The sequence below is a fragment of the Sceloporus undulatus genome, chromosome 2, assembly GCF_019175285.1.
Source record: "Sceloporus undulatus isolate JIND9_A2432 ecotype Alabama chromosome 2, SceUnd_v1.1, whole genome shotgun sequence".
In the NCBI taxonomy this organism is placed as follows: Eukaryota; Metazoa; Chordata; class Lepidosauria; order Squamata; family Phrynosomatidae; genus Sceloporus; species Sceloporus undulatus.
This window is the reverse complement of record NC_056523.1, coordinates 15,621,291-15,647,155: the sequence shown is the minus strand read 5'-3', so window position 1 is coordinate 15,647,155 and position 25,865 is coordinate 15,621,291. Positions and strand designations below refer to the sequence as shown.

At 43.1% G+C, this 25,865-nt stretch overlaps 1 protein-coding gene across 4 annotated transcripts; it reads left to right on the top strand.

Annotated features, from left to right (window-relative positions):
- Positions 1-25,440, top strand: LOC121921071 (zinc finger protein RFP-like). Of its 4 annotated transcripts, XM_042448554.1 has the most exons (9): positions 2,203-2,431; positions 5,455-5,530; positions 12,426-12,907; positions 14,355-14,450; positions 16,708-16,938; positions 18,752-18,774; positions 19,372-19,490; positions 21,178-21,210; positions 23,765-25,440. In XM_042448554.1, the coding sequence occupies exons 3-9, from the start codon at positions 12,497-12,499 to the stop codon at positions 24,292-24,294; spliced, it is 1,443 nt and encodes a 480-aa protein (XP_042304488.1). In that variant the 5' UTR covers positions 2,203-2,431; positions 5,455-5,530; positions 12,426-12,496; the 3' UTR covers positions 24,295-25,440. The 4 variants fall into 4 exon arrangements, with proteins under 4 accessions (XP_042304487.1, XP_042304489.1, XP_042304488.1 ...); XM_042448553.1 differs by lacking the exons at positions 2,203-2,431; positions 5,455-5,530 and adding an exon at positions 1-140; XM_042448551.1 differs by lacking the exon at positions 5,455-5,530.
- Positions 25,441-25,865: the final 425 nt, after the last annotated feature.

Here is a 25,865-nt window from a genome sequence, read left to right as displayed (position 1 = left end):
GCCTGGAGGGGGGTAACCTAGCTGCCCCAGAGGCCACCTCCTGCCCACAGCGTTGCTAGAAGGTGCCCCGGAAGAGCCTCGAGGCCAACTGCCAACTGTTCAACATGGAGCCCAACATTGCCCATGAGCTTTGCACCCAGGTAGACGGTCTAGAGGGAGGTTGGAGGGTCTGCCATGAGCACCAGGAGCCCCTCAAGCTCTTCTGTCACCCTTTGCATGGCTTGCAACCGGGCCAAGGAACGCTGGAGCCACCAGGTGGTTCTCCAGGAGGAAGCAGCCCAGGAGTGCCAGTTATGCTTGAGCTGCTGCTGATGATCATTATTTTATTAATTGAAACAGTTGTGCACAAAAAAAAGTAAAACTTTCTATTCTAATTATTTTTAGCTCAACAGCCCCATCCTGTAGAAGTCGAAGTAAAAGAGGGAGAAAAAAAGTCAAGGTCTTGCGTATTTTTGGAGCTGTTTTGAACCATTTTTAAACTGAGCTTTGTTCTCTTTTTCAGTCATTCCGATTTTCTTTTTTTTTCATCCCACAAAACTAAGAAGTAATATAATTAGTGCTGTTCCCCCATACAAAGGATATATGGCAACACCCTGCAATGGTAATGAACCACCCTTTAAAAATAAAACATGCAGGGCTGAGCTGTGTTGGCCACTTAACAAATGCAAACAAAAAATCTATCAGTGATACTTTTATTGGCCAACCGAAATGCACAATATAATTGTTGCAAGCTTTCGAAGCTCCATGGGCTTCTTCATCAGGCGATGTTAGTCAGATGCCTGCATGTTGTTTCATTCCTTAGTAAAGATCCTATGCTGGGGAGGATATATTTTGTACAGGCAGGTCCTCCTTCTGGGCAGTGGACCTCACTGGAATGGAGACATACTGGATTGCAAAAGAGGGGTCCCTGTTGAGATGCAAATGCACTTTGCATTTCCTGGACTTTGAAAATCTCCCTATTGCCCCATGACCAACCTGCGCTGATGTTTTCCACACTTTTTTGATAAATCAATTCTGTGCAAGTGTGAACCAGATGGGGATCGGAATCGTTTTAAGTTTGCCCTTTGGCCGGCTGAAGTGGGTCCATTTTGAATCGATTCATGAATGAATGTGGACCACAAGTGGATTATTTTACAGGGAAAAATGCAATAGAGGCAAATGTAGTGGGACCCACGCTTTGCTGTCGAATCGATCCATTGATTCGGATTGCACACCGATTTATCTATAAGTGGGAATGAGGCCCCTGGGGAGTCTAGGGTTCAATGCCCACTCGCCCACAGAAACACACTGATTGGCCTTGGTTAACTCACACTCTCTCAAAGGAAGGCAAAGGCAAACCCCCTGTGAACAAACCTCGCTAAGAAAACCCTGTGGTAGGTTTCAGTTTAGGGTCGCCATGAGTTGGAATCCAAAGGCACACAGGACACATTCCAGAAACTAGACGTTTCTTTGTATTTATACAATCCGGTTGACTGTCTCTGACAGAGAAGGCTCAGTGTCTCACCAAACTACAGTTCCCAGGATTCCCTAGCATTGAGTCAGGGGCAGTTAAAGCGGTCTCAAAGTGGATTGTTTCTGCAGTTTGGGACCACCTATAAGGGCTGTAACCCCTATCCTACACAATCCTGGGACCTATAGTTTCACAAGGTCCTTAGCCTTCTTGGCCAAAGTGGCCTCACCAAACTACAGAACCCAGGATAATGCAGGATGGGGACCACCATGACAATTATAATTGCCTTAAGCAATGGGTAATCATAACTAACCAAATTAATGTAAATAACTAAACTATTAACTAAACAACTAAGCTTAACTAAATAACTAACTATAACTAAATCCCAAGATAATGCAGGATGGGGACCATGACAATTAAAAATTGCCTTGGAAATGATGCAATAATAATAACTAACAAAACTAGTGTAAATAACTAAACTATTAACTAAATAACTAACTACTGTATAACTAAATAACTAACTATAACTAACTAACTAACCCTAACTAAATAAAAACTCCTCAAATAATGCAATCCAGTTTGCAATAACTCTTTAATTAAAAAAACTTCCAAGACTTCTTCTCGCCTGAATGGAAAGCTAAGGGAAAGGAGGGGAGGAGGAGGAGCTCTCTCCCTCTCTCTCGCCGATGGAACGTTCGGGCAGCTGCTGCTGATTGGCTGCGGCGCAAAGCAAAGTGGCTCCGCTCCTTGGATCCATCCAATCAGAAAGCGTCCTTGGGAGAGATCCAATTTCAATTCTATTCTTGCTGCGTGTTGGTCTTGCAGCTGGAGGGAAATCGCCTCTAAAAAGTGTCCCAAGCAAGGCTCTGAGTCGCTTTTGCAGCAGGAGGCTAACACCAGAAGGGCCACCCTTGTTTGGATCCCCCCCCCAATTTGGATTGGGATCCCTCTTGAAGCAGCTGCCTCAGCCGGGTTTGGAAGGTAAAAGTTTGGACATGGAAACCCACTTGGCTGGATCACACTCTCAGTTTCAGAGGGAGGCCTTGAAAACCCACAGGGCTTGCATCTGCACTGAAGAAATAATCTACTTTCGTACCTCTTTAACTGCCACGTGTCAGTGCTGTGCACTTCTGGGAATTGTAGTTTGCAGCACCAGAAGACTCAATGTCTCACATTACTGCAATTCCCAGAATACCATACCATTGAGCTGTGACAGATAAAGTGGTGTGAAACTGGATTTTTTCTGCAGTGCAAAATAAAGTGACTTTATTTTTTAAAAAAAACACCTTTATTTTTCTTCAAACATATGCATATCTTTCCAATAATGTAATTAGAATTTCTACTTAATTAGTGACTTTAATCAAGTCACACTCTCTCAGCCTCAGAGGGAGGCAAGGCAAACCTCTCTGAACACTTTTGCCAAGAAAGGCCTGCAATGGCTTCCTTGTTGTTGTTGTTCTGTGCCTCCAAGCCTTTCTGGATTATGGCGAACCTAAGACAAACAAGAGGCGAGCTATCATGGGGTTTTCTTGGCAGATTTGTTCGAGGAGGCTTGCCATGGCCTTCCCTGGCTGAGGCTGAGAGAGCGTGACTTGCCCAAGGTGGGCTTCTAGCAGGAATGTTTTGTGTGTGTAAAATTTGTTCAGAAGGGTTTGCCATTGTCTGTCTCTGAGGCTGGCTGTCTTGCCCCAGGCCGCCTCCTGGTTTAACAGGGCTGAGCAGGGATTTGAACCCAGATCTCCCAAGTCTGAATTTGCAGTGCAGAAATAATGCAGTTTGACACCGCTTTCACTGTCATGGCTCCATCCATTTGGGATTTATAGTTTCTTATGGTACCAGGGCTCTCTATCAGAGAAGGCTAAATATTCCACAAAACTACAAATCCCAAAATTCCATAGCATTGAGCCGTGGCAGTTAAAGTGGTGTCAAACTGCATTAATTTTGCAGTGCAGACGCAGCCCTCAAATTAGGACGCCAGGCTGGCTCTTCTGTGGGATGGTTTGGGGGTCCCCAAATGTGGTTGGCTTTGGAGGCTCATTTATTTTTACCCTTGTCTTCCCAAGACAGTGACCCTTCCTTGACATTTAAAGCAACAGAGCTTCTTTGTGTTGTTGTTGTTTTTTTGGACTATAATCCCCAGCATGCCCCAGCCAGTATGGCAACCTGCGCTCTGAGCTCACCTGGATGGGTGTGTGTGTGTGTGTGTGTGTGTTTGCTGTGTGCACAGATTTAAAATGAATCCCCATCTCAAGTTTGGCCACAGACTGACTCCTCTCCTTTTAAATCGACACACCACAATCCAATATCCTATATAGTGTGGGTTTGTGGGAGGATTTAGGAAGGTCTGCACCTCAGTTTTCCACCCCCAGGCTGCTGACGGTGCCTTAGTTTCCCGAATGTGAGTTTATTATTTCCTGTTGTTTACTATTAGACTATGTGCCGTAGGCAGGCTTTTAGCTGTATTTTGTTTGTTTATTATGTATAGCACCGTGTAAAATTACGGTGCTATATAAATAAGCTATAATAATAATAATAATAATAGTGATATCTTTTGCAGAATCCCACTTTTGGTGACCTGGACATTTTGAACTTTCAACTCCCATTTTCCTGACGGTCAGCCATTCTGGCTGAAGCTTCTGGGAATGGAGGTCCAAAATTGCTCTGGATCTCAAACTCTGCTCCTCCGGGATTTTTTTTAACTGCAACTCCTAGCAGCCCTAGTCAGCTTGGCCAGTGGCCAGGGATTCTGGGAGCTAAAGAACAAAACATCTGGAAGCTCAAAGACTCAGTACCTTTGGACTAAACTTTTGAGAGCCCCTGTTTTAGGTTTTCGTGGGGGAGACATTGGACTGTACTGTTTTCTTCCAAAATTATTGTTTCTAGAGCTTTCCATGAGTAGAAAGTGACTTCTTTCACCAGGTGGGGAGGGATGGTCTGGGAAGCCATGGTTACTTATCTTGCACTTTTATCTTGTACAATATCTTACCTCAGAGTCCTCCTGATGTTTTGTACTGCCTCTCCCATAATCCCTGACCAACATAGATAACAATCCCCCGGAGTCTTGTTCTGGGGATGCCAGGAGACTATGGTTGCCAGGTGTCCCATATTATTAGGGATGTCCCCTACTTGAGGGTTGGAAAGCTTCTCCTTTTAGATAGGTTGAACAAGATGCCAAAAATACCTACAGAAACACGTGTCACTGATGAACAGGGAGAGTGATGTTAATTTTACAATGAAACACATGGCTAGGTTAACTGAAATCAATCCTTTCATTTAATGCAAAACTATTTCATTGTCCTGATTGTCAGCTCTGCATGTCATGCATGCATTTACTTTTATTGTTATTTTGAAAACCTGGCAACACTACAGGAGTTTAAGGTCCAAAACACACTGGAGAAATAATCCAGTTTGAGACCACTTCAGCTGCCCTCGTTCAGTGCTAGGGAATCCTGGGAATTATAGTTTATTGTGGCACCAGAAATCTCTGACAGAGAAGACTAAGGCCTGTTACAGACTGCCAAAATAAAGCTGCTTCGGGTCTCTTTGGAGGTATGCTATTTAAATGATGCGTGGGTCCTAAGAGTCCGGAGATCGTGCCACAGCCACACTCCATTCCTAAGCACTGGAGTGCAGCTTTGGTGCAGCTTCCGGATTCTTAGGATGCATGCATCATTTAAACAGCATACCTCCAAAGAGACCCGAAGCAGCTTTATTTTGGCAGTCTGTAACAGGCCTAAATGTCTCACCAAACTACAGTTCCCAGAATGACTTAGCATTGAGCCAGGGCAGTTAAGGTGGTCTCAGACTGGATTATTTCTGAAGTGTGTTTCAGACCCAAGTTGGGTCTGTCTGCCATTATGCTTGAAAAAGTAATTTTTGGGGAAGGATGGCTGTGGTAGTTGGGGGATTCTGGGTCTTGTCATCCAAAAATAATTTAACCCAAGCTATACCTTTGCAATACCCCAATCTCCTTCTTTCCCAAACACTGTTTCCTGAATGCAAAGCATGAACTGTGAGAGTGGGTCATACCCAGGGTAACCAGATGCCATAACATGCAAGGAGGGCAAAGCACTACAAAAGGTAGGACATTACAAAATGAAAAATTCCTTCAAGGTCTTTCTTCCAAAGAGGGCAAGGCCCTCAGCCTTGACATCCTTGGCTGAAGCTGAGCTAGTCTCATCAAACTAATCTTAACCATTGTTCCTCCACTGCCTTTGTGAACCCTGGTTCTCAAGTTCAGTGGCTGAGGTTTAACTTATCTTTTCTTAGTGCTAATTACCTTAGCCTCAGTTTAGCCTGTGAATGAGAGACCCAGGCCTTGCAAACTCAGGGCCACGGCTTCCTTGATTGAATCAACCCATTTGTAATGCAGTTTTTCCTCTTTTCCTACTGTTGCACTATATGGCCATTCCTCTTTAAGAGTGGTAAGTCTTCATTGCTACAAGTTAAATCACCTTAATATCACCTTCATTGCTATAACCAGTTGACAAGGTGATCAGTGATCGGGTGGAAGTTGGCATAGGTCTAGATTAGATCAGGTTCCATTCTGATTGATCACATAATCCACTGTAATCCACATTTTAGACAAGTTAAAACCCTGGAGGTTTAACTGGCAATTTCGCTCCCCATTGGGATCACTAGCTTGTGTTTTTCCCTGGACTGACTACTAAGGGGAAAATAGGATTGGCCATGGAACAAAGGGCACCCATGACTGACATTCCTGCCAGTCTCAGGATAAACCCGGTCCCTCTCCATCTCTCTATACCAATACTAGTTAAAGTGGCAGTTCCTTGGCCAAATCTGCTACTCATAGAATCATAAGAATCATAGAGTTGGAAGAGACCACTAGGGCCATCCAGTCCAACCCCCTGCCATGCAGGAAATCCAAATCAAAGCATCCCTGACAGATGGCCATCTAGCCTCGTTTAAAGACCTCCAAGGAAGGAGACTCTATCACCCTCCGAGGAGTGCATTCCACTGTCAAACAGCCCTTACTGTCAGGAAGTTCCTCCTAATGTTCAGGTGGAATCTCTTTTCCTGTAGCTTGCATCCATTGTTCCGGTCCTGTTCTCTGGAGCAGCAGAAAACAAGCTTGCTCCCTCCTCAATATGACATCCTTTCAAAATTTAAACGGGCTATCATATCACCTCTTAACCTTCTTTTCTCCAGGCTAAACATCCCCAGCTCCCTAAGTCGTTCCTCATAGAGGCATGGTTTCCAGACCCTTCACCATTTTTGTCGCCCTCCTTGGACACGCTCCAGTTTCTCAATGTCCTTTCTGAATTGTGGTGCCCAGAATGGACACAATATTCTAGGTGGGGCCGACCAGCAGAATACAGTGGCACTATTACTTCCTTGATCTAGAACCTATACTTCTATTGATGCAGCCTAAAATAGCATTGGCCTTTTTGCTGCCGCATCAACACTGTTCACTCATGTTCACTTGTGGTCTACTTGGACCCTAGATCCCTTTCACACGTAGTTCATTCAGCCAGGTGTCACCCATCCTATATCTGTGCATTTTATTTTTCCGCCCAAGTGCAATACCTTACATTTCTCTGTGTTGAATTTCATTTTGTTAGCTTTGGCCCAGCTTTCTAGTCTATTCCGGTCATTTGAATCTTATCCTGTCCTCTGGGGTATTAGCTATTCCCCCTAATTTGGTGTCACTGCAAATTTGATAAGTATGCTCCAATCTGTCATCTAGGTCATTGATAAAGATGTTGAATAGCACTGGGCCCAGGACAGAGCCCTGTGGGACCCCACTGGTCACTTCTCTCCAGGATGAAAAGGAGCCATTGTTGAGCACCCTTTGGCTTCAGCCAGTCAACCAATTACAGATCCATTTAACAGTTCCTTTGTCTAGCCACATTTTACCAGCTTGTTTGCACACAGTCAGAAAAGAGGAGATGTAGTAGTGATGGGCGACTTCAACTATCCTGATATTTGCTGGAAGTCAAACCAGCAAAATCCTCAAGGCCTAGCAAATTCCTCACTTGCCTGGAAGACAATTTCATGGTCCAAAAGGTGGAAGAGGCAACAAGGGGGTCAGCTATTTTAGATCTGATCCTAACCAACAAGATGACTTGGTTAATGGGGTGCAAGTGGGGGATCATTAGGTGGAAGTGACCATGTTCTCTGGAGTTTGTAATACAGTGGAAAGGAGAAGCCAGGCATAGTCAGACACGCATCCTAGACTTTAGGAGAGCGGATTTCAGTAAACTTAGAGAAGTATTGAGAGCGATTCCATGGTCAGAAATACTAAAAAATAAAGGAGTTCAGGACGGATGGGAGTTTCCTCAAAGAGAGATACTGAAGGCACAATTTCAAAACAGTTCCAGTGAGAAAGAAAAACGGGAGGTGTCTCAAGAAACCAGGATGGATACTAAGGAACTTTCAACCGAGCTAAGTTTGAAACGGAACATGTATAAGAATGGAAAAAGGGGAAATCACAAAAAAGGAATTCAAAGAAATAGCAGGCATGTGTAGGGTAAAGTCAGAAAAGCTAAAGCGCAGAACGAACTCAGGCTTGCTAGAGAGGTTAAGAACAATAAAAAGGGCTTTTTTGATATGTCCGCGCAAAAGGAAGAAGAAGGAAACAGTAGGGCCACTGCGTGGAGAAGATGGCAAATGCTAACAGAAGACAGAGAAAAAGCAGAATTACTCAACACCTTCTTTGCCTCAGTCTCTCAGAAAAGGCAAAGGGTGCTCAACCTGAGGATAAGGAGCAGAGGACAGAATAGGGGAATTTCAGCACAGAATAATAAAGAGATAGTAGAGAAACACCTTATTAATCTAAATGAATTTAAGTCTCCGGGACCAGATGAACTCCATCCAAGGTATTAAAAGAACTGGCAAATGTAATATCGGAGCCATTGGCAATAATCTTTGAAAACTCCTGGAAAACAGGAGAGATCCCAGCAGACTGGCGGAGGGCAAACGTTGTCCCCATCTTCAAAAAGGGGAAAAAAGAGGATCCCAACAATTATCGTCCAGTCGTCTGACATCAGTACTAGGAAAGATCTGGAGCAGATCATTAACAGAGAGTCTGTGAACATCTAGAAGGCAATGCCATAATCACAAAAGTCAACATGGGTTTCAGAGAAACAAGTCATGCCAGACAAACCTAATCTCTTTCTTTGATAAAATTACCAGCTTGGTAGATGAAGGGAATGCTGTGGATATAGTATATCTTGATTTCAGTAAGGCCTGTTTAACTCCATAAAACAATAAAAACATTGCTGTTTCCTCAGACAATAGCTGGGAAACACTGTTCTATAACACATTAGTTAGCATGGAGGTCCTTCAGGACTCCCTGAAACCCTCAGTCTTCTCTTTATTGAAATTCTTACAGGAGGACATGGGCGGGGGGCCTTAGGCCACCACAGCCATAAACAGACTACACTTATAACCTCACTGTTGTGACACAGGCAAGGGGCCAGGATGGGATGGCATCCCAGCTCCATGGTCACTCCTCAGGTGACTTATTGCTTGCCTTGCCTACACAACACCATTTCTCTTCTGGGAGTTATACATGGTCCTAGGGTGCGACTGTCTTAGTTCCTAAGTGAGATTTTCTCTAAACCATTTGCCTGGTTGGGGCCCCTCCTGATTTTGCCCTTTTGGCACATTGGGGCTCTGAGCCTGGGGCCACTAGCAGCTCATTGTGATTAGAACTGACTCCATGGCAATTCAGCCAGACCCAGACACCACCCTTGGGTGAGCTCTAACCTCCTCAGAGGTCAGAATCAGATCCCCCAGCCTTCCTTCATTCTCCCAAACACTGGAAAGAATTTAAAACATACACCTGCTGGAGACCAAGTCACCCATAGAGGACAAACAGCTTCGTTCCTCTGACACCCCTCTTTGTTTTCTTTTAGCCCTGTTCTATGGGCAAGAGGCATCAGTCTCCATGCCTAGCAGGTAGCCAGGCCCGGAGTTACTACATGCCATAAATCCTTGAGAGGTTACCACCAGAACACCAAGTCACCCATGCCAGAGGCTACAGGTGCATGAGCACCTCTGGCCATCATAGGTCCTATAGCAAAGACCGTCATACACACTGTTAGGCATCACTAGCTTGACAGCTTGGCTCAGCTGAGGCTGCTGTTGACAGCAGGGTCTTGCGCAGGTGCTCAAACCTATGTCTCTGTAGGGCCAGCACTGCCCACCCTGTTTAGATTGGCTTTGGTGAATCCCAAACTACAGGATGTGGGGGTCTTATCTACTGGGAAAAGGGACATTACCTGTGATATGTCCATTTCCAGTAGATAAGAGCCCCACATCCTGGCCTACCTGCAGCCCCACCCTCAGGGGTGCTGGCGTAGGGATGGTTCATATCCACATAGTCCTCCCTATGGGGAGCAAGCTAGATTGCTCACTGCCTGTCTCTGTTGCCGTCCAATCTCTGTAGTGATATGCAAATAATTTTTGTTTTTTTTCCTGGAGCATTCGGCTGTTGTACGACTGGCCTTCTAGGGTTAGCTCCACCACGTGGGGTCACCAGAAGGTCTCTCTCTTTACTCTGCCTATGGAGTGAGTGGGCAGAGCATAACCCAAACTACAGGATGTGGAGCTCTTATCTACTGGAAATGGACGTTCACAGGTAAGAGCCAATGTCCCTTTTTCCTCTTTCCTACTGTTGTACTATATGGCCAAGTTATGACAGTCTCAGTTTAGACCTCTTAACTTATAGGAGAGTTAAGCTTGGTTACTCCAAATCCATTTATCTGCAGTGTTGGGGGACCAGGTTCTTTAAAGGTTTTTAAACAGAAACTGGATGGTCATCTCTTGGGAGTGTTTTGATCATGTCTTCCTGCATGGCACAATAGGTTCTCTGAAGATGCCAGCCACAGATGCTGGTGAAATGCAAGGAATAAACTCTTCTAGAACATGACCACATAGCCCGAAAAACTATAGAAAGATAGAATGGGATGACCATTGGGGGCTTTCCAATTCTAAGATTCTATATCTAAGTTAACCCATTTCAAACTAATCAATTCCTCCCCATCAGCTTTCTTACTGTCCAGCTTTTACAGCCGCATAGAAATCTGAAATGCTGAGGCTTGGTTTGACCATGTGACCCATTTGCGGCTTTGACTTTTGCAGATTTGATTATTTGCAGATTTTATCAATATGGTTCTCTAGGAATATCTAGGTCCTCCAGCGCAATTCTACGGTCAACTTTAACCAAAGGTCTCACTGAAGGACCTAAAGATTCCTAGAGAGAACACTCCACTAGGTATTAGTAGCTCTTCCAGCGCAATTCTATGGTCAGTATCTGGTAGATGTTGACCATAGAGTTGCATTGGAGGACCTAGAGATTGCTAGAGAGGTGTTCTCTCAGGTGAAAACATAGTGTTTTTGTTATTTGCGGTTTTCCCACATACACGGGGATCCTGTGCCCCTAACCCCAGCAAATGTGGAGGGACAAATGTATATTTTAGCTTAATTTAGATAAAGACTCTGTCTCGTCTTTTACTAGGCTAATAACACATGTGTGGAAAGGATTGGCTGGTCTCATGTTTCTCGTGCTTGGCTGTGTACGATCTGTTGGAATTTACCAATATCAAACACAGTGGTTCTCAAACATTGCTCCTCCAGGTGTTTTGGACTTCAGCTCCCAGAAGTCCTAGCCAGTTTGGCCAACAGTTAGGAATCCTGGGAGGTGAAGGCCAAAACATCTGGAGGACCAAAGTTTGGAAATCACTGCTGTAACAGATTATGGGGCACAGATGCAGAAAGCAGTTGAGAACAGTTCAATACTAGATTGTTCAGACTTTTGTTGTGTTGACACCACTTTAAGTGCTCTTGCTCCATCCTGTGGAGTCTTTGGGTTTAAAATTTTACAAGGTGCCCATCTTTGTTACTAAGCCAAAGAGCCAGTTTCGTCCAAAGATGACTCCGATGGTCATGTGGCCAGCATGACTGCACCAAACGCTATTACCTTCCCACTGAAGTGGTACCATGTTATCTACTTGCATTTGCATGCTTTCAAACTGCTAGCTTGGCAGAAGCTGGGACTAGTGACAGGAGCTGACGTCATCATGCAGCGCTCAGGCCTTGAACTTCCAACCTTCCGATCGTACGATAGTCAGAATTGGCGCCTTGAGCACTAAGGCACCGCACCCTTAGAAAGTTAGAAATATATAGTGGAATCACCTTTCTGCATCCGGGTATGAGTTCAGCTCCCACAATCCCCAGCCAACAGGGCATGTTGGCTGAGGATGATGGAAATAATATTGTAAAACATCTGGAGGGCACTGTTGGTGGATGAAATTTTATGTGAATACCATATAGTGTGCCGTAGTGGTTTGAGTGCTGGAAGGCAATGGCAAACCTCCGCTGAACAGATCTTGCTAAGACAAGCCTTAGGGTTGCCATATGTCAGAAACAACTTGAAGACACACAAGATCAACAAACCATACAATGTCATTGATTTTGTCAGTAGTTCTCCATGCATTTGTAACATTTATATCCTTCCTTTCTTCCACTAACTTGAAGATGATTTACACTGCATGGCTTGCCACTCGCCAATGTAGCCATACACGCCACCAACAAGGCTGTAAGGTAGGCCAGGCTGAGAAAGGCCAACTGGCTCTTGCTCACCCCATGAATTTCATGGTTCAGTGGGCGCTTGAACTCCAGTTACTACACCATGCTGCCTCCTCATTACAAAATGACATTTATTTATTTATTTATTCATTTCATTTCATTTCATTTGTATGCTGTCTTTCTCCCAAAAGGGACCCAAGATGGTTTCATACCAAAACTGGACATAATATAACATGTTTATCTGTATGTTGGGACCATAGTTGGGAAGTCTTATTGTCTTAAATTCCAACTCCCAGAATCCCCAGCCATCATGGCTTTCTGGGAGGAGGATTACAATAAAATAAAGGTTCTAGCTCTTGTCACTAGGTATGCCTTTCAAAACGTGAACTACCATTCACTCCGATCTCAAATCCTGTTCTAGTTTCTCTGCAAGGTGGTGACTCCTCCTGAAGAAGGACATTTTCCTCTCCTTGAAGGAACAAAGCCAAAGCTATGTCTGCAGAGAACTCCAGGAAGAGATTTCGCCAGGAAGCAACTTGCCCCATCTGCCTCGGTTACTTCAAGGGCCCTGTGATGCTCGAATGTGGGCACAACTTCTGTGAAATCTGCATCCGTCAATGCTGGCAGAAGCCTGATGCACCAACCCAGTGCCCACAGTGCCGCGAGCATGTGGAGAAACACTTCAAGCCCAACCAGTGCCTCATTAACCTGGTTGAAATTCTCAACAACTGGGATATGGAGAGTGAGGCATGCAGCCAGGCCTCCGAATGCCAGCAGCACCAGCAGCCCCTGTCGCTGTTCTGCAAAGAAGATCAAGCCCTGCTCTGTGGGGAGTGTGAGGGCTCCCAGGAGCACCTGGGTCACAACATGGCCCCCATGAAGGAAGCCGCCCAGGAGTACAAGGTGAAGGCTTTGCTACTGAGGCTTATGCCCCAAAATGTTGACTATTAAAAGTCCAAGCACCCCGCCCCCTGCCAATGCTCTGGCTCCATCCTATGGAATCCTGGTGTTTGTAGTTTTACAAGGACCTTAGCCTTCTGCCTCACAAAATGACAAGTCCCAGAATTGTGTAGGATAGAGCCATGGCAGTTAAAGTGGTGTCAAAATGCATTATTTTTACAGTATTGAGACAGTGTTGGAAAGGTAGAAATATATATTGGAACCATCTTCCCTCATCCAGATACAATTTCAGCTCCTTCAATCCCCAGCAAACAGGACATGTTGGTTGTGGATGATTGAAATAATATTGCAGAACATCTGGTGGGATGAAATTTGGATAGATGAAATCCACACTCCTGACTTGCAAAAGCATTTTGTAGCACCTTTGAGACAAGCAGAAAGAAAGAAGCTGGTAGCATGATCCTTCGTAGACTTGAGCCTGCTTTCCTCAGATGCATGCATTGATACCTGCATCCACAATGTAGATATAGGCCAACTGTAATCTGAAAATTTAGGGGGAATTCAAATTGGGAAAAGCCGCTAAACATGCAGAATCAATGGATCTCACACTTTGGTCCTCTAGATGTTTTGCATTTCAAGTCCCAGAGGCTCCAGCCAGAAGGGAAGGAATAATGAATTCTGGGAATTGAAGTATATAACATCTGGAAGGTCAAAGATTGAGAATCATTGCATTGCATCACATTGGCTCTGAACAGAAGTGTCAAGAAAGTATTCAGTCCTATTATGCTGCTACATTTGAAGAGACAGTGTTGCATAGTGGTTTGAACATTGGACTATGACTCTGGAGACCAGGATTCATGTCCTGGCTTGGCCATGATAACCTACTGGGTAACCATGGGCAAGTCACAGTCTCTCAGCCTCAGAGGATGCCAATGGCAAATCCTCTCTGAATGAATCATGCCAAGAAAACCTCATGATAGGCCTTTGAGTCACCATACATCGGAAACCACTTAAAGGCTTACAGCAACAAAATGGAAATATTCCATATTCCTAAATGAATAAATAATTCACAATTCAAAACACTTCTGGTTCCATAAGGTAGGCTCAACCTGTAATAAACCACTATGTTTAATATACAGTGATACCCCGGGATACGAATGCGCCGCCTTACGAAATTTCCGGGTTACGAAAAAAATCAATTGAAAAAAACTGTTCCGGGTTACGAAGGTTATTTCGGGTTACGAAAGAAATTTTGGTGCTTTTCGGCGCTTTTTCACACCAAATCGCGGCTTTTCCCCATTAGTGCCTTGGGTTTTCGGCTTGCGAAAGCCTTTCGGGTTACGAAAGCGGCGGCGGAACGAATTAAATTCGTAACCCGGGGTACCACTGTACTGTATTCCCTTGCTGTAACAAGGCCCTAAATAAAATTATTTTTGTTTTTTATTTTCAGGATCAGATGAGTAACTATCTAGAGATTTTAAGGAAGGCAAAAGTAAGCATGCTGGATTATAGAGGTAGCATAGAAAGTGACGGAAAAGACATAACTGTAAGTATCACAGGCCATGTACAGACTGGCCTGAAAGGCCGGCACGGGGACAGAGTCAGGGTATAGCGTCCTCATGATGCATGACTGACTCTGCCTGCCTCCCAGGGCACCCTGATGCTACGCACCACTCTATAGGGCACGCGGCTTCATGGTGCACCTCGACCCATATGGTCACAGTGCTGAAGAAGCACAATGTAGCCGTGCTGCGGCGGCTGTGGTGCCTTTTCGAGTGTGCAAGAAGGACCTGCTTTTTGTGACTCCTTTTTGTGCCTTTGAAAGGCCGGATCGGGGCTACGGCGTGAGATTGCCACGGCCTCAATCCGGCTAGGAAAAGGGCAGCTGCAGGCCTCCCCTTTGGGGCATTCTGTCAAGCCCTGCAGTTCAGTAGTATAGGTTCTGTGTCTATGCTTTGTAATACTGGATGATGGGATGTACAACACAACTAGTGAAAGATTGTTTAGTGTTCCTGGCTCCAGACAATGAACAGATGGAAGGGGAAGAATTAGGGACTTCCAGTTGCGAAGGTTGTTCCTATGGGAAGCTTAGTACAGAGGAAGAAGGGAGAGATGAGTCCTGGGGACGCAGAATGTTTTGATTTGCAAAAGAATGGGGTACAAACCCACAAAACCGTTTATATTCCTATGTGCTTTTAATGTGCTGTATAACTGAAAATGCTTCAGTCTTGACAACATTGTTATGCTATGATCAATTCAATTTTTCAAAGTAAAGCATTCTATCTCAGATGAGGCTTGTACAGTATTTCTGAAGTTCAATGCACGACACAGGAGTCATTAGGATTTGCATAGTGAAATTAGGATTTGCAAGTGAAAGAAAAAAAATAAACCTGCAATGCAGAACAGTCGCAGGGGAGGGCGGGCAGGGAGGGTACAACCCCATTTTATGATGCTCTGAACCCCTGGCAGCCAGATACTATCACTTCTGTGAAACGAAATCTTCCATTACAGTGACTTCTGCTTGCAGATTTGGTCGTTTGGGGGAGCAATTGTTATTGGAAAACTATCATTGCCTAGAGCAGTGCTTCTCAGACTGTCTGATATGGAGAAGCTATAATTATAATTTTTTGCAATGTGCCTGGGGACCGGCACCATATTTGTTGCTATTGGCTACAGTTGTTCCCTCCACCGCCACCCTTTCCTGGAAACTCACCAGTATTGGCAGCTAGTGGCTCAGGGATCAACACTAGTTCATACAATCAGAGTTGGAAGAGACACTACAGCCATCCAGCTCAATCCCTCCTGCCATGCAGGAAGACACAATCTAAGCACCCCCAAAAGATGGTCATCCAGCCTCTGTTTAAAGACCTTCAAAGAAGGAGACCCCACCACTCTCTGAGGGAGTGTGTTTCACTGTCAGCTTTTACCATCAGGAAGTTCTTCATAATGATGCCATGATTTGATCAAAGAAGCCCACCTCCAGGCTCACTGTGGCCCAGCCAGTTGCTGTGGTTGATCTACCGGGCTGCCAAGTAAGGATCTGGCCCCCAACAAGAATGGACCAGCTGAAATTAGAAACACACAACACAAGTTTGCAAGTTTTTATTCAAAACTGTGCTTGTACTGAATATAAAATATATATTTTGTTAAGGATGGTATTAAAATCCAATTCTATTCTGTCCTTAATATGTAGTTAGTAGTTCTTTGGTAAATTAGAGACTACATTGACTGGTAATTGATAGGAATTATTATTATTATTATCATCATCATCATCATCATCATCATCATCATCATCTGATTTTACCATGGATATTTAAAATAATCAACAAATAGTGATAGTACAGAGAAAGATAAAACATGGGCAACGTAGTCCCCCATGTCTCTTTCCAGACTGCTAGGCCTTTTTATTAAACTAAATTTTCAAGCCATGACATTTCAGGATGCCTGTTTCTTTGGAAAAAAATGATCCTCCTAAAGAAAATCCAGTCAAGGGCCCTCCATAGCGTGGATGCTGACTTTTCTTGCTGAATACTCTTTTCCTTGCTGAAAATGGGCATCCTTTCTGTGAAGGTTTAGATGTAGCCAGCATCTGGTCCTTTTTGAGGGCTGTGACTCCCAGAATCCATTACCAGCATGGCTATGTAGAGGATTGTGGGGGCTGCAGTCCCAAAAAAGGAATTTGGGTGTGTCTTTCCTGTCTCATTCTTGTATCTACCTTTTTTATATCGCAGAGACAGTGACTGCATCTGTAACCTCAATGTGTTATTGGAATCTTTTCTTCTGCCTTTTGTTGTTCGGTGCAGGAAAGAACAAAAGTCCAGAGGCGAAAGGTTACTGCTCACTTCCGTCAACTGCGCCAGTATCTGGAAGATCAGGAGGAGCGTCTGCTGACCCAGATTGAAGAAGTGGAAACGGAGATTACTCGGAGAATGGATGAGCATCTGGTCAGAATTTCCAACAAGCTCTTCTCTTTTGAAAGGCTTATCCAGGAGCTGGAGGAGAAGTACCGGCAGCCAGCAAGTTTGCTGCTACAGGTGAGAATCCTGGGGGTTCTGGATGTTGCACCCCAAGGTAGAAACTTTCCAAGTTCTAAATTACAAACTAGAGGATACTTAGTAACTTACTGAAAGAACTGGAGTTGTTCTTCATTTTATTTTCTAATAGCTTTTCTTCTAATGGCCTTTGATTTATTTTATTTATTAAAATATTTCTTGTTGTGTACTTTCAAGTACAGTAATAGTGACCCTAAGGCGAACGTATCACACAGTTTTCTTGGTAAGATTTGTTCAGAGAAGGTTTGCCATTGCCTTCTCCTGAGGCTGAATGCATATGACTTGCCTAAGGTCACCAGTGGGTTCCCATGGCCAAGCAAGGATTCGAATCTTGATCTCCAGTCATGGTCCAACTTCAAATCACTATGCCACGCTAGATAGATTGGCGATGGGACCCAAGTCTAAACATGACATTCATTTATTTTTTTGCATATACCTTATAAACAGTCCCAAAAAACACAGTACAGTTGGCTCTCCATATTTTCAGCTTTGACTTTTGTGGCTGATTATTCACAGATGTGATATTCTTTCTAGTTTCTCCAATACGACTTTATGGTTAACATCAGCCAGAAGTCATGCTGGAGAATGTAGAGCAGTGGTCCCCAAACTGCTATTTAAGAGATTTTTGGACTTCAGCTCCCAGGATCCCAGACTATTGGCCAATATGGCTAATGCTACTGGGAGCTGAAGTCCAAAATCTCTTAAAGGGCACAGTTTAGGAACCACTGACATAGAGGTTCGTAAAGAGAGCACTTACCAAGGCATTTGTAAGCCCTCCAACTCAATTCTATGGTCAACTTATAGCAGGTGTTGACCATAGAGTTCTGGAGGACCTAGAGGTTCCTAGAGAGGAGTTCCCTCAGGTAAAAACATAGTGTTTTTGTTATTTGCTGTTTTCCTACTATCATGGGGGTCCTGTGCTCCTAACTCCAGCGAAAGTGGAGAGCCTACTGAATTAGTATAGTAATATATGTTCATATTATAAGGGCTATAAACATAGCCACACTGGCTTTCTAAGATATCCTGAGGCTCATAGTTTGGGGAGGCATTAGATCTCTCTGGTTGAGAATTTTAAACACCCTTCCCCAAACTGCACATCCCAGGACTCCATGGGATGGAACTAGTGGGCTTGCAACGCCGTAGTTACATAGGGGCCCGACAGACTGCCCTGAAGGGGCAGCGGGATGCCACCCCTTTCCTAGCTGGTTCGGGACCATGGCAACTTCATGCCGAGGCCCTGATCCGGCCTTTCAAGGGCACAAAAAGAAATTGCAAAAAGCAACTCCTTTTTGCGCCCTCAAAAGGGCGTCATAGCTGCAGCAGGTATATGGCGCTCCTTCGATGCTGCATCATATGGAGCATCATGGAGCAGTGCATGGCATCATGGCGCCCTGGGGTGGGGTCAACATATGTGTCATCTGGACGTGACACCCCGCCCTCGCCCCCAGGCCAGCCTTTCAGACTGGTCTGTACAGGGCCGTAGTGTCAAAGGGGCCCTTGAACTTCTTCTGTGCTTATAATCACTGTAATTGGTTCCTGCTGACTGGCTTGTGGGGTGAAGAAGGGAGGGAACCCCAATTATTCTCCAGTCCCTCCAAAGATCTACTCCTGACATTGTCTGACCCACCAACTTGGACATGTCATAGCAAATTAAAGCAGATCTGTTTTGGGAGTCTATGCTTTCTGAGACTTAACTTACTCCAGTTGACTACTTAAACAAAATCTTTCTGGGAGTCTTCATGGCATGGCAAAGCGCTGAGTTCTCTTTTTTTCCCCCTCTCCCTTTTTCCTGTAGGATATTGAAAGTACCTTGGTAAAGTAAGTGGATCCCCATCATCTTCATGTTTCATGAGGTTGTGAATGATATTGTTAGCAACGAACATGTGTGGCAATGCTGGTGTGGTAAATTCAAAGGCATGCTCGCTTTTAACCCAAGAAGAGAGAATTTAAACACACAAATCTTTCAAGTTCAACAATCTGTATAAATAAAGCTAAATGTTACACAAATGGCTAGATGGGTTTATACCAAATTTAAAAGGTATGTTTGAGATGGCTCTACTTAAAATATAGGCTGTGCTATATATGCAAAATCCACTTTTGGGGAGTCACTATTGGGGCATCCCACTGCTTTCTTTGGAAGTGTCTGGATGGATTGGGCCAAACTGGAAGGATATATTTGGAATGGTATGACTGAAATAAGAGCTAAACAGCATACATGAAATCCACTGCACAGGGTCCCTGGTAGGGTAACCCCAAAAATTAACCAAAGTCAAGGTGGGCAATGTTGCTAGTGTTTTAACAAAAAATATGTTAATATATATGTTAGGTAGGAAGCTGTTGTAAGCATTCTGCTCTGGGGATTGTGGGATGGACAAGTTAACTTTTCTTACTTCTTCTCTCCCCCCCCCACTCAAGATATAAGGAGAGACTGAAGTTTGAGACTCCAGAGGTTTTTCCTCCTGAGCTGAAATTAAAGACCTGGGAATTCGTTGATCTCAACTGCTCTATTCAGGCAGTTATGAAGCTATTCATAGGTAATGAAGGATGGCTACATGACCTTTGTTTTGGTTATGTTACTTTGGGGACCCTTTTGCACTATAAGTTATAGTGGTAAGATTTCACTTGAAATGCCATGGCTTTATCTTATGGGATCTTGGGATTTGTAGTTTGGTGAAGCACTAAATCTCTTTGGCTGAAAATTCTAAATACCCTTCCTTTCCCTAAAATCCAGGGTTTCATAGGGTGGATTCATGGAATCATAGTGCTATAATTGTATAGTGTGAAATGGCCCCGGGTTCAGGTTTGGGACTAACCGAGCTCAGAACCTTTTGTAAATTCAAGCAAGGACAAGAAAATTGAGACCTTAACTGTAAATTGGGAAAGCAATGTTTAATTCCTCACAGATGATTGAAGGCTTTGCTCACCATCTCTATACTAGAATTACTTTGAAATAATTTGTTTGCATTACCACTCACTTATTTCTACCTTTTGCTATTTCAAAGGCCACCCACAACTGATGAAATTTCCAAAGGGAGATGTGATGTGGGTGTGTATGAAGTAGAGAGAAATGGAGAGACATGACTGAACCTTGAATCCCTAGATGCTGTCAAAGCATCAACTCCTACCAGTCCTGGGAAGCATGGCCAGTAGCTAGGAACTGAGAACCAAAGTTTAAGAACCATTGCTTTAAATCATGTATTCCCTCCAGATGAACTGCAAGTCCCTAGTCAGTACTGCTAGAGTTGAGAAAAACTGGGAGTTGGAGTTGAACAACAGCTCAGTATCTTTAAGAAACCCCCATCCATGAGCTCCCTTCTCTTCCTGACCATGCAGCCTCACCCTTTCTTTCCTTAATTTTATTGAAATTGTTCATTCATAATATGTGTCCAAGAATCCAGTTATATCTCTCTTCTGCATAATAAGTCCCATGATGATTCCACCTCCACCCTGGGTCTCTACTATTTCCATCATGCTGACCAGTTCTTCCCTATTGCTTGAAATCAGGCCTAAAGCAGTTAAATCCCCTTATTGCTTATTCTGCCGTCTGAAAAATTAAGTTATCAAAATGAGGAATCTTTTGATAACTTAATATTTTACTTGAAAGTAGATGCAACAGTGACATAAAATTCTCAGTAGACTCTTTTATGAGCAAGCTCAGAGTGTGTTCAAGATGGCAAAAGTTACTAATGAGGAAGAACACACAAGCTAGGAGAGGCAGCAGAAGTTTGTTTTTGCCTGAGTTTCCTGGGAAGGATAAGTTTCCCCTCTACTTTCCCCTGTTAAGTTAATTGAGTAGAAACTACTTTTGTACTTTGAATTCAGTTTTGCATCAGTTGATGTAAGCTGTAAGGGGGAAAGTGAAAGGAGGAGAGAGAAATTGTGCATTTTAATAGGAAGCTGAAAAAGTGGGGTGACGTTGTGTGCCTTCAAGTTGTTTCTGAAAAGTGAACCTATCATGAGGTTTTCTTGGCAAGATTTGTTCAGAGGAGGTCTTCCCTTGAGGCTGAGAGCAGAGGGTTTTATGGTCAATGTGGGAATCAAACCCTGGTCTCCAGATTCATAGTCCAACACTCAAACCACTACACCATGCTGGTTCTCAGGGTGACATAACTGACCATTAATTAGAACTAGCTGCCATATTGGGATGATTTGGGTGGTATATCAAATTAGTTAAAAACCTCATGGTGTGATGTTTAACCTCTGTTCCCTTTCCATCCTCAGATAATCTACAAGCTGAACTTCCTTTGCAGAAAGGTAAGATGAAGGATCTGAGGGAGAACCAAATATATGGGAAGGGGTTTTTTTTGGGCTGGGGGGTTGGCGGCAGGTTGGCTGTTTGTTTTTCATTGGAGAACTCCAGTCCTGCGCTGCAGATTCTGTGACTCAGTGAGTTGAGTTTGAGTTGGAGGAATGTTAATGAGGAACCAATTCTCTGCCAGTGTCCATACATTCTTTTCTTAGTCTTCCGTATAAGACGTGTGACATAAGAACTGTGCTGATGGATCAAATGAGGTCTAGTCCATTCTGTCTCCTGCTTTCTCTTCAGACCAGATGAGGTTACTTTCAAAAAAGTAATTAATTATAAGACATGACTTTTAACATCAATTCAACTTCCACCAGTCTGCTTTCTGCCAGTTGTTTGTTGACAAGATCTGGAGATTTCTAAAATAAAGTTGCATCTACTTGTGATGTTGAGTTGGCTTAATAAAGAGTTGTCCTAATATGGGGTTTCCAGAACTTGGACAGGTTAGCGTTTGGACTGCAAGTCCCAAAACTTCCAGGCCAGCATAACATTTGGGAGTGGTAGTCCAAAGCAGAGCACAGGTTTAGTATCCCTCATCTGGAATTCTCAGATACTCTAAAAGCCAAAATTGTCCACATGCTTGGCTTTCTGATGGTTCAATGTACACAAACTTTGTTTCATGCACAAAAATATTTAAAATAGCCTTCAGGCTATGATTATAGGTTTATATGAAAAAATAAATCCACTTCATGTTTAGACTTGGGTCCCATCTACAATATATCTCATGATGGACATGCACATTTTCCAAAATCCAAAATCCAAAGCACTTTTGGTCCAAGAATTTCAGATAAGGGAGACTCAACTTGTATATACACTCTGGGAGTTTTACTATGGCACTGTACAACCAACCAGAAAAAGTACTGAAGGCTCTTTGAAATAAACACCAGAGATAAAGAATATCTCTAGATGCATCCAAATTGACAAGTATATTTGCTGCTTTCACGTTTGTTTCCATCTAAAGCACACAAAAGTCATAATCTAGTGATTTTTGGCACAGATATTTTTCCGTCTGGAGGCAGTAAAGGACTAATTCGCAAAATACTGACAGGTAAATTAAAAATTTGCTTTCCCAGCACTCTTTAGACTCCCTAAGAAGTAAAGCCAGAGATTGGAAGTAATGCTTATTTGTAAAGAATCGATTTGGTAACTAGTTGCCTTTTGCAATAGAGAGCTGGAATAGTGTTATTTTTCTACTTTTAACAGTCAGGGCTATAATTCACTACTTTCCAGAGGAATGAAATTGGGTTCCTGTCTCTTATTAGTATGCAAAGGGATCTTGTAGCACCTTTGAGACTAATTGAAAGAAAGAACAAAGAGTTGGTTGCATGAGTTTCCATAGACGTGAGCCTTGACTTGAGGTCACAGGGAGAACAAGAAGGAATGGAGGAAAAGATATACTGAAAATCTGAACGATCTGCTGGAAATTTTTAACAATTTAGCTTGCCTTTTCTGCCTTCTACCACTTTGTCCTCATAAAAATTGACCGCTGCCCTGCTAGAAAGAGAGAATTGCTTGGAGTAAATCGGTGTGGGTAATAGGGCTGCCTTGTCAAGCTAGTTGCTCCAAACAAAGGCACAGGATGCACACATGGCCTGGCTGTGAAAAAGAAAGCAGAGGATTGTTAGCTGCATACCTGAGGTATGAGATTAGATCATGTTTTTCCAAGAAAAAGTGATGGAGAAAAGGATTGACTGAATAACAGTGCCTTTGACTTATCCAAAGCATCTCTGCATGCCATGTGGTCTGCTATGCTGCACCTGCGTGGATGAGTGGGATATGGAATCTTCATAAGGTTGTCCACTCAGGATTAAGATGATTTGGAGATGGGGAAGGAGGGGATAGAGTATTTCCCTGCATTTTTCATAGCCTCAATAGTAACAGTAATGACAATATATTAAGAACAAATAATGCAGTGGGTTACTTTCTAAACTGCAGTAAGAAGCAAATTACCTGTGGAGTAATCAAAATAATGAGTCACATCCCAAGTTCCATGTAAAACTCTGATCTTAGATGTGTTCAAGTTTTAACAGACTGGGCAAGACTTTTTAACATACAGCTCCCAGAATCCACAAATCAGCATGGCAACGGCTGGCTGCATTTTTGCAGCTGTAGTCCAAAAAAATTAAATTTGCCAAGCTCAGTTGTTTTTGCTTTTTAAACTAGGTTACAGTTACAGGATAATAGCCCCCACCCCCCTATTTTTGGTGTTAAGTTCAGATTCAGGGGGAAATCTTGAAGAAAGAGGGGAGTGTCCTAACCTTGAGTGCAGTATATAGACATAATCCAAGTTCTAGCTAGAATCCGTTGGAGCTTTGGTTAAATTGACAATTCAGTAAATTCCACTGGTTGAAATGTTTTACTCTGGTTTGGATTAACAACTGGATTTAAAGCATAGAAATTCTGCTGGTTTCTGAGGAAATGGGATTGCTGAGAGGCTTTTTTTAAACTTCAGGATTGAAATAATTCTTCCAAACGATCCCCTCTGGTTTTCTCTTTCCTCTATAGTAAATCTAACTCTTGAGGTGAGTGCTGCCAATCCCATCCTTACTGTGTCTGAGGATCAGAAAAGCGTGAGACGAACAGAAACACTTCCAGACCTGCCCACCAACCAACAGAAATTCAATCCCAGTTCTATAGCGTTTGGATGCCCGGCACTAACAACAGGAAGACATTTTTGGGAAGTCATGTTGGAAAACGCAGAACATTGGGCTGTGGGGATTGTCAAAGAATCTGCAGTGGAAGACCTTTCAGAGTTTATTATGAGAAGAGGTTGTTATAAAACTGATTATAAGAAAGGCATCTGGGCTCTGAAAAGCCCCACTAGGAGTTGCTTGTCTCGCCCAAGCAGTCGTCTTCTAAGTCTTCAGAATCTTAAGAGAGTCCGAGTGATTCTGAATTACACAGGGCAGCGAGTGTCCTTTTTTAATATTGACAATGGTCATACAATCCTCGCTTCCACAAATATCCCCTTGTCAGGTGAACCTATTATCCCCTTCTTTTGGCTGGAGGCAGGGGCTTGTCTGACTCTCTTGTAGTGCGGGAGCCTAGTAGTATATCTCCCTCTCTCTCTCTCTCACTTCTGGCTACCAAAATATTGCACCAGGGCAAAGGTTTTTTGAATTACATGAGGCTGCAGAAACTGGAAAAAATAGATCTCTTGACTGCAGCTCCCAGAATCCCTTAGCAGCATGATAGGAGTTTTAGTTCTGAAAAAGTCATTTCAAAGCTCTGCCTTGGGTGGGGGTCATTCACATTACCTCTACAGACCAATGTTTGGTAAAGCACCACCACTCTTTGGCAGAGAAAGCTAAAGTCTGCAAAACGTGCCAACAAATGGCCCTGTGTGGATTGTACTGATTTGTTTAAGATTGTGTTCTGTAAATAATAAAAACATTAAGAGTTTTTGTATGATCATAATAACCGCCATCATCTGATCATGACTGTCTTCATCATCACTGTGCAGTCTTCATTGAATAAAGTACAAGAGGACAAACATCTGCCATAATTAAGAATTGCGCAGCCTTCCAGATATTGCTGAATTGCAACGCCTAGCTAGCATAGCTACTGGCGAGGAATGCTAGGAGTTGCAGTTCAATGATATCTTGGAATACTACAGTTTCCACCGCTGCCACATAGACTGAATATCGTTTTGATGGACAAACCTTTTTTTTCCCTTCAGCTCTCCCCAAGTAAACCCCAATAAGAATTATTTGTGTATGGCTTTAGCATACAGGATTTTATGTCCTTTGTATATGCCAGAAAATCCCTCCTATCTCAGAAGAAGCTTGAAATTTGATTTGGGATACCTTGAATTTAAAAGCACTCTGTCCTGGCCACTTTAAAACAAAGATGACAACATTACAGTTTCAGTTAGTCATTCTACAAAATGATCTATTGGAATTAGCTAATTTTTAAAGAGTATCACTAATTTCCATTTAAGAATTTAGAATTTGTAATAAGTTTTGAATCATTTCGTATGCGTACTTGTATTGAACTTCTTGTTTTGTATTCTGACTGATAAAGATGTGGATCTAATGTGTTTTTTATTTCTCTTGTTTCACTTTTTTTAAAAATAATGTCTTGGGGGGGTCCCTCCCAAATATTTATTTTTAAAAAATGTATTTCAAAGACTAGTTGTACCCGGCCACACATTGCTGTGGCTCAGTCTGGTTAAATGGAAAATAAAGGAAAAAAAGAAAACAAATGTTTCTGAAATACTGAATTTCACCGTGCTTGTGGGTATACAGTATTTTTTGTTGTTCCATTGTCTGTGTAGATACAGAGATTGTCTGGTTTGCCAACTGTAGAACACGCAACATATAATTGTCCATGTGAGAAGCGATCCATGTCTAGATCAGCTCCTGCTGCTGGCTCCCATCCGCCAAGGTATTTAAAGACATGTGTGTATTCGAATGGAATGTTGTGTCAAAATTTCAAAGCAATTGGTGAAGAACTTTTGGAGATTTAAGATTTTGAACAAACGAACATTTACATTTTTATTTATAAATTTAGATCATGCCTTTCTGCCACAATAAGATTCAAATGGCATATACACTTGTCCCTCCATATTTGCTGGGGTTAGGGGCACAAGACCCCGTAAATATGG

Bases quoted from the DNA above. Each gene is read 5' to 3' on its own strand.
- LOC121921071 (XM_042448553.1), top strand. From the start codon at position 12,497: ATGTCTGCAGAGAACTCCAGGAAGAGATTTCGCCAGGAAGCAACTTGC. The intron at 19,491-21,177 runs GTAATGAAGGAT...TTCCATCCTCAG, and splicing joins AGTTATGAAGCTATTCATAG to ATAATCTACAAGCTGAACTT. The intron at 21,211-23,764 runs GTAAGATGAAGG...TTTCCTCTATAG, and splicing joins TGAACTTCCTTTGCAGAAAG to TAAATCTAACTCTTGAGGTG.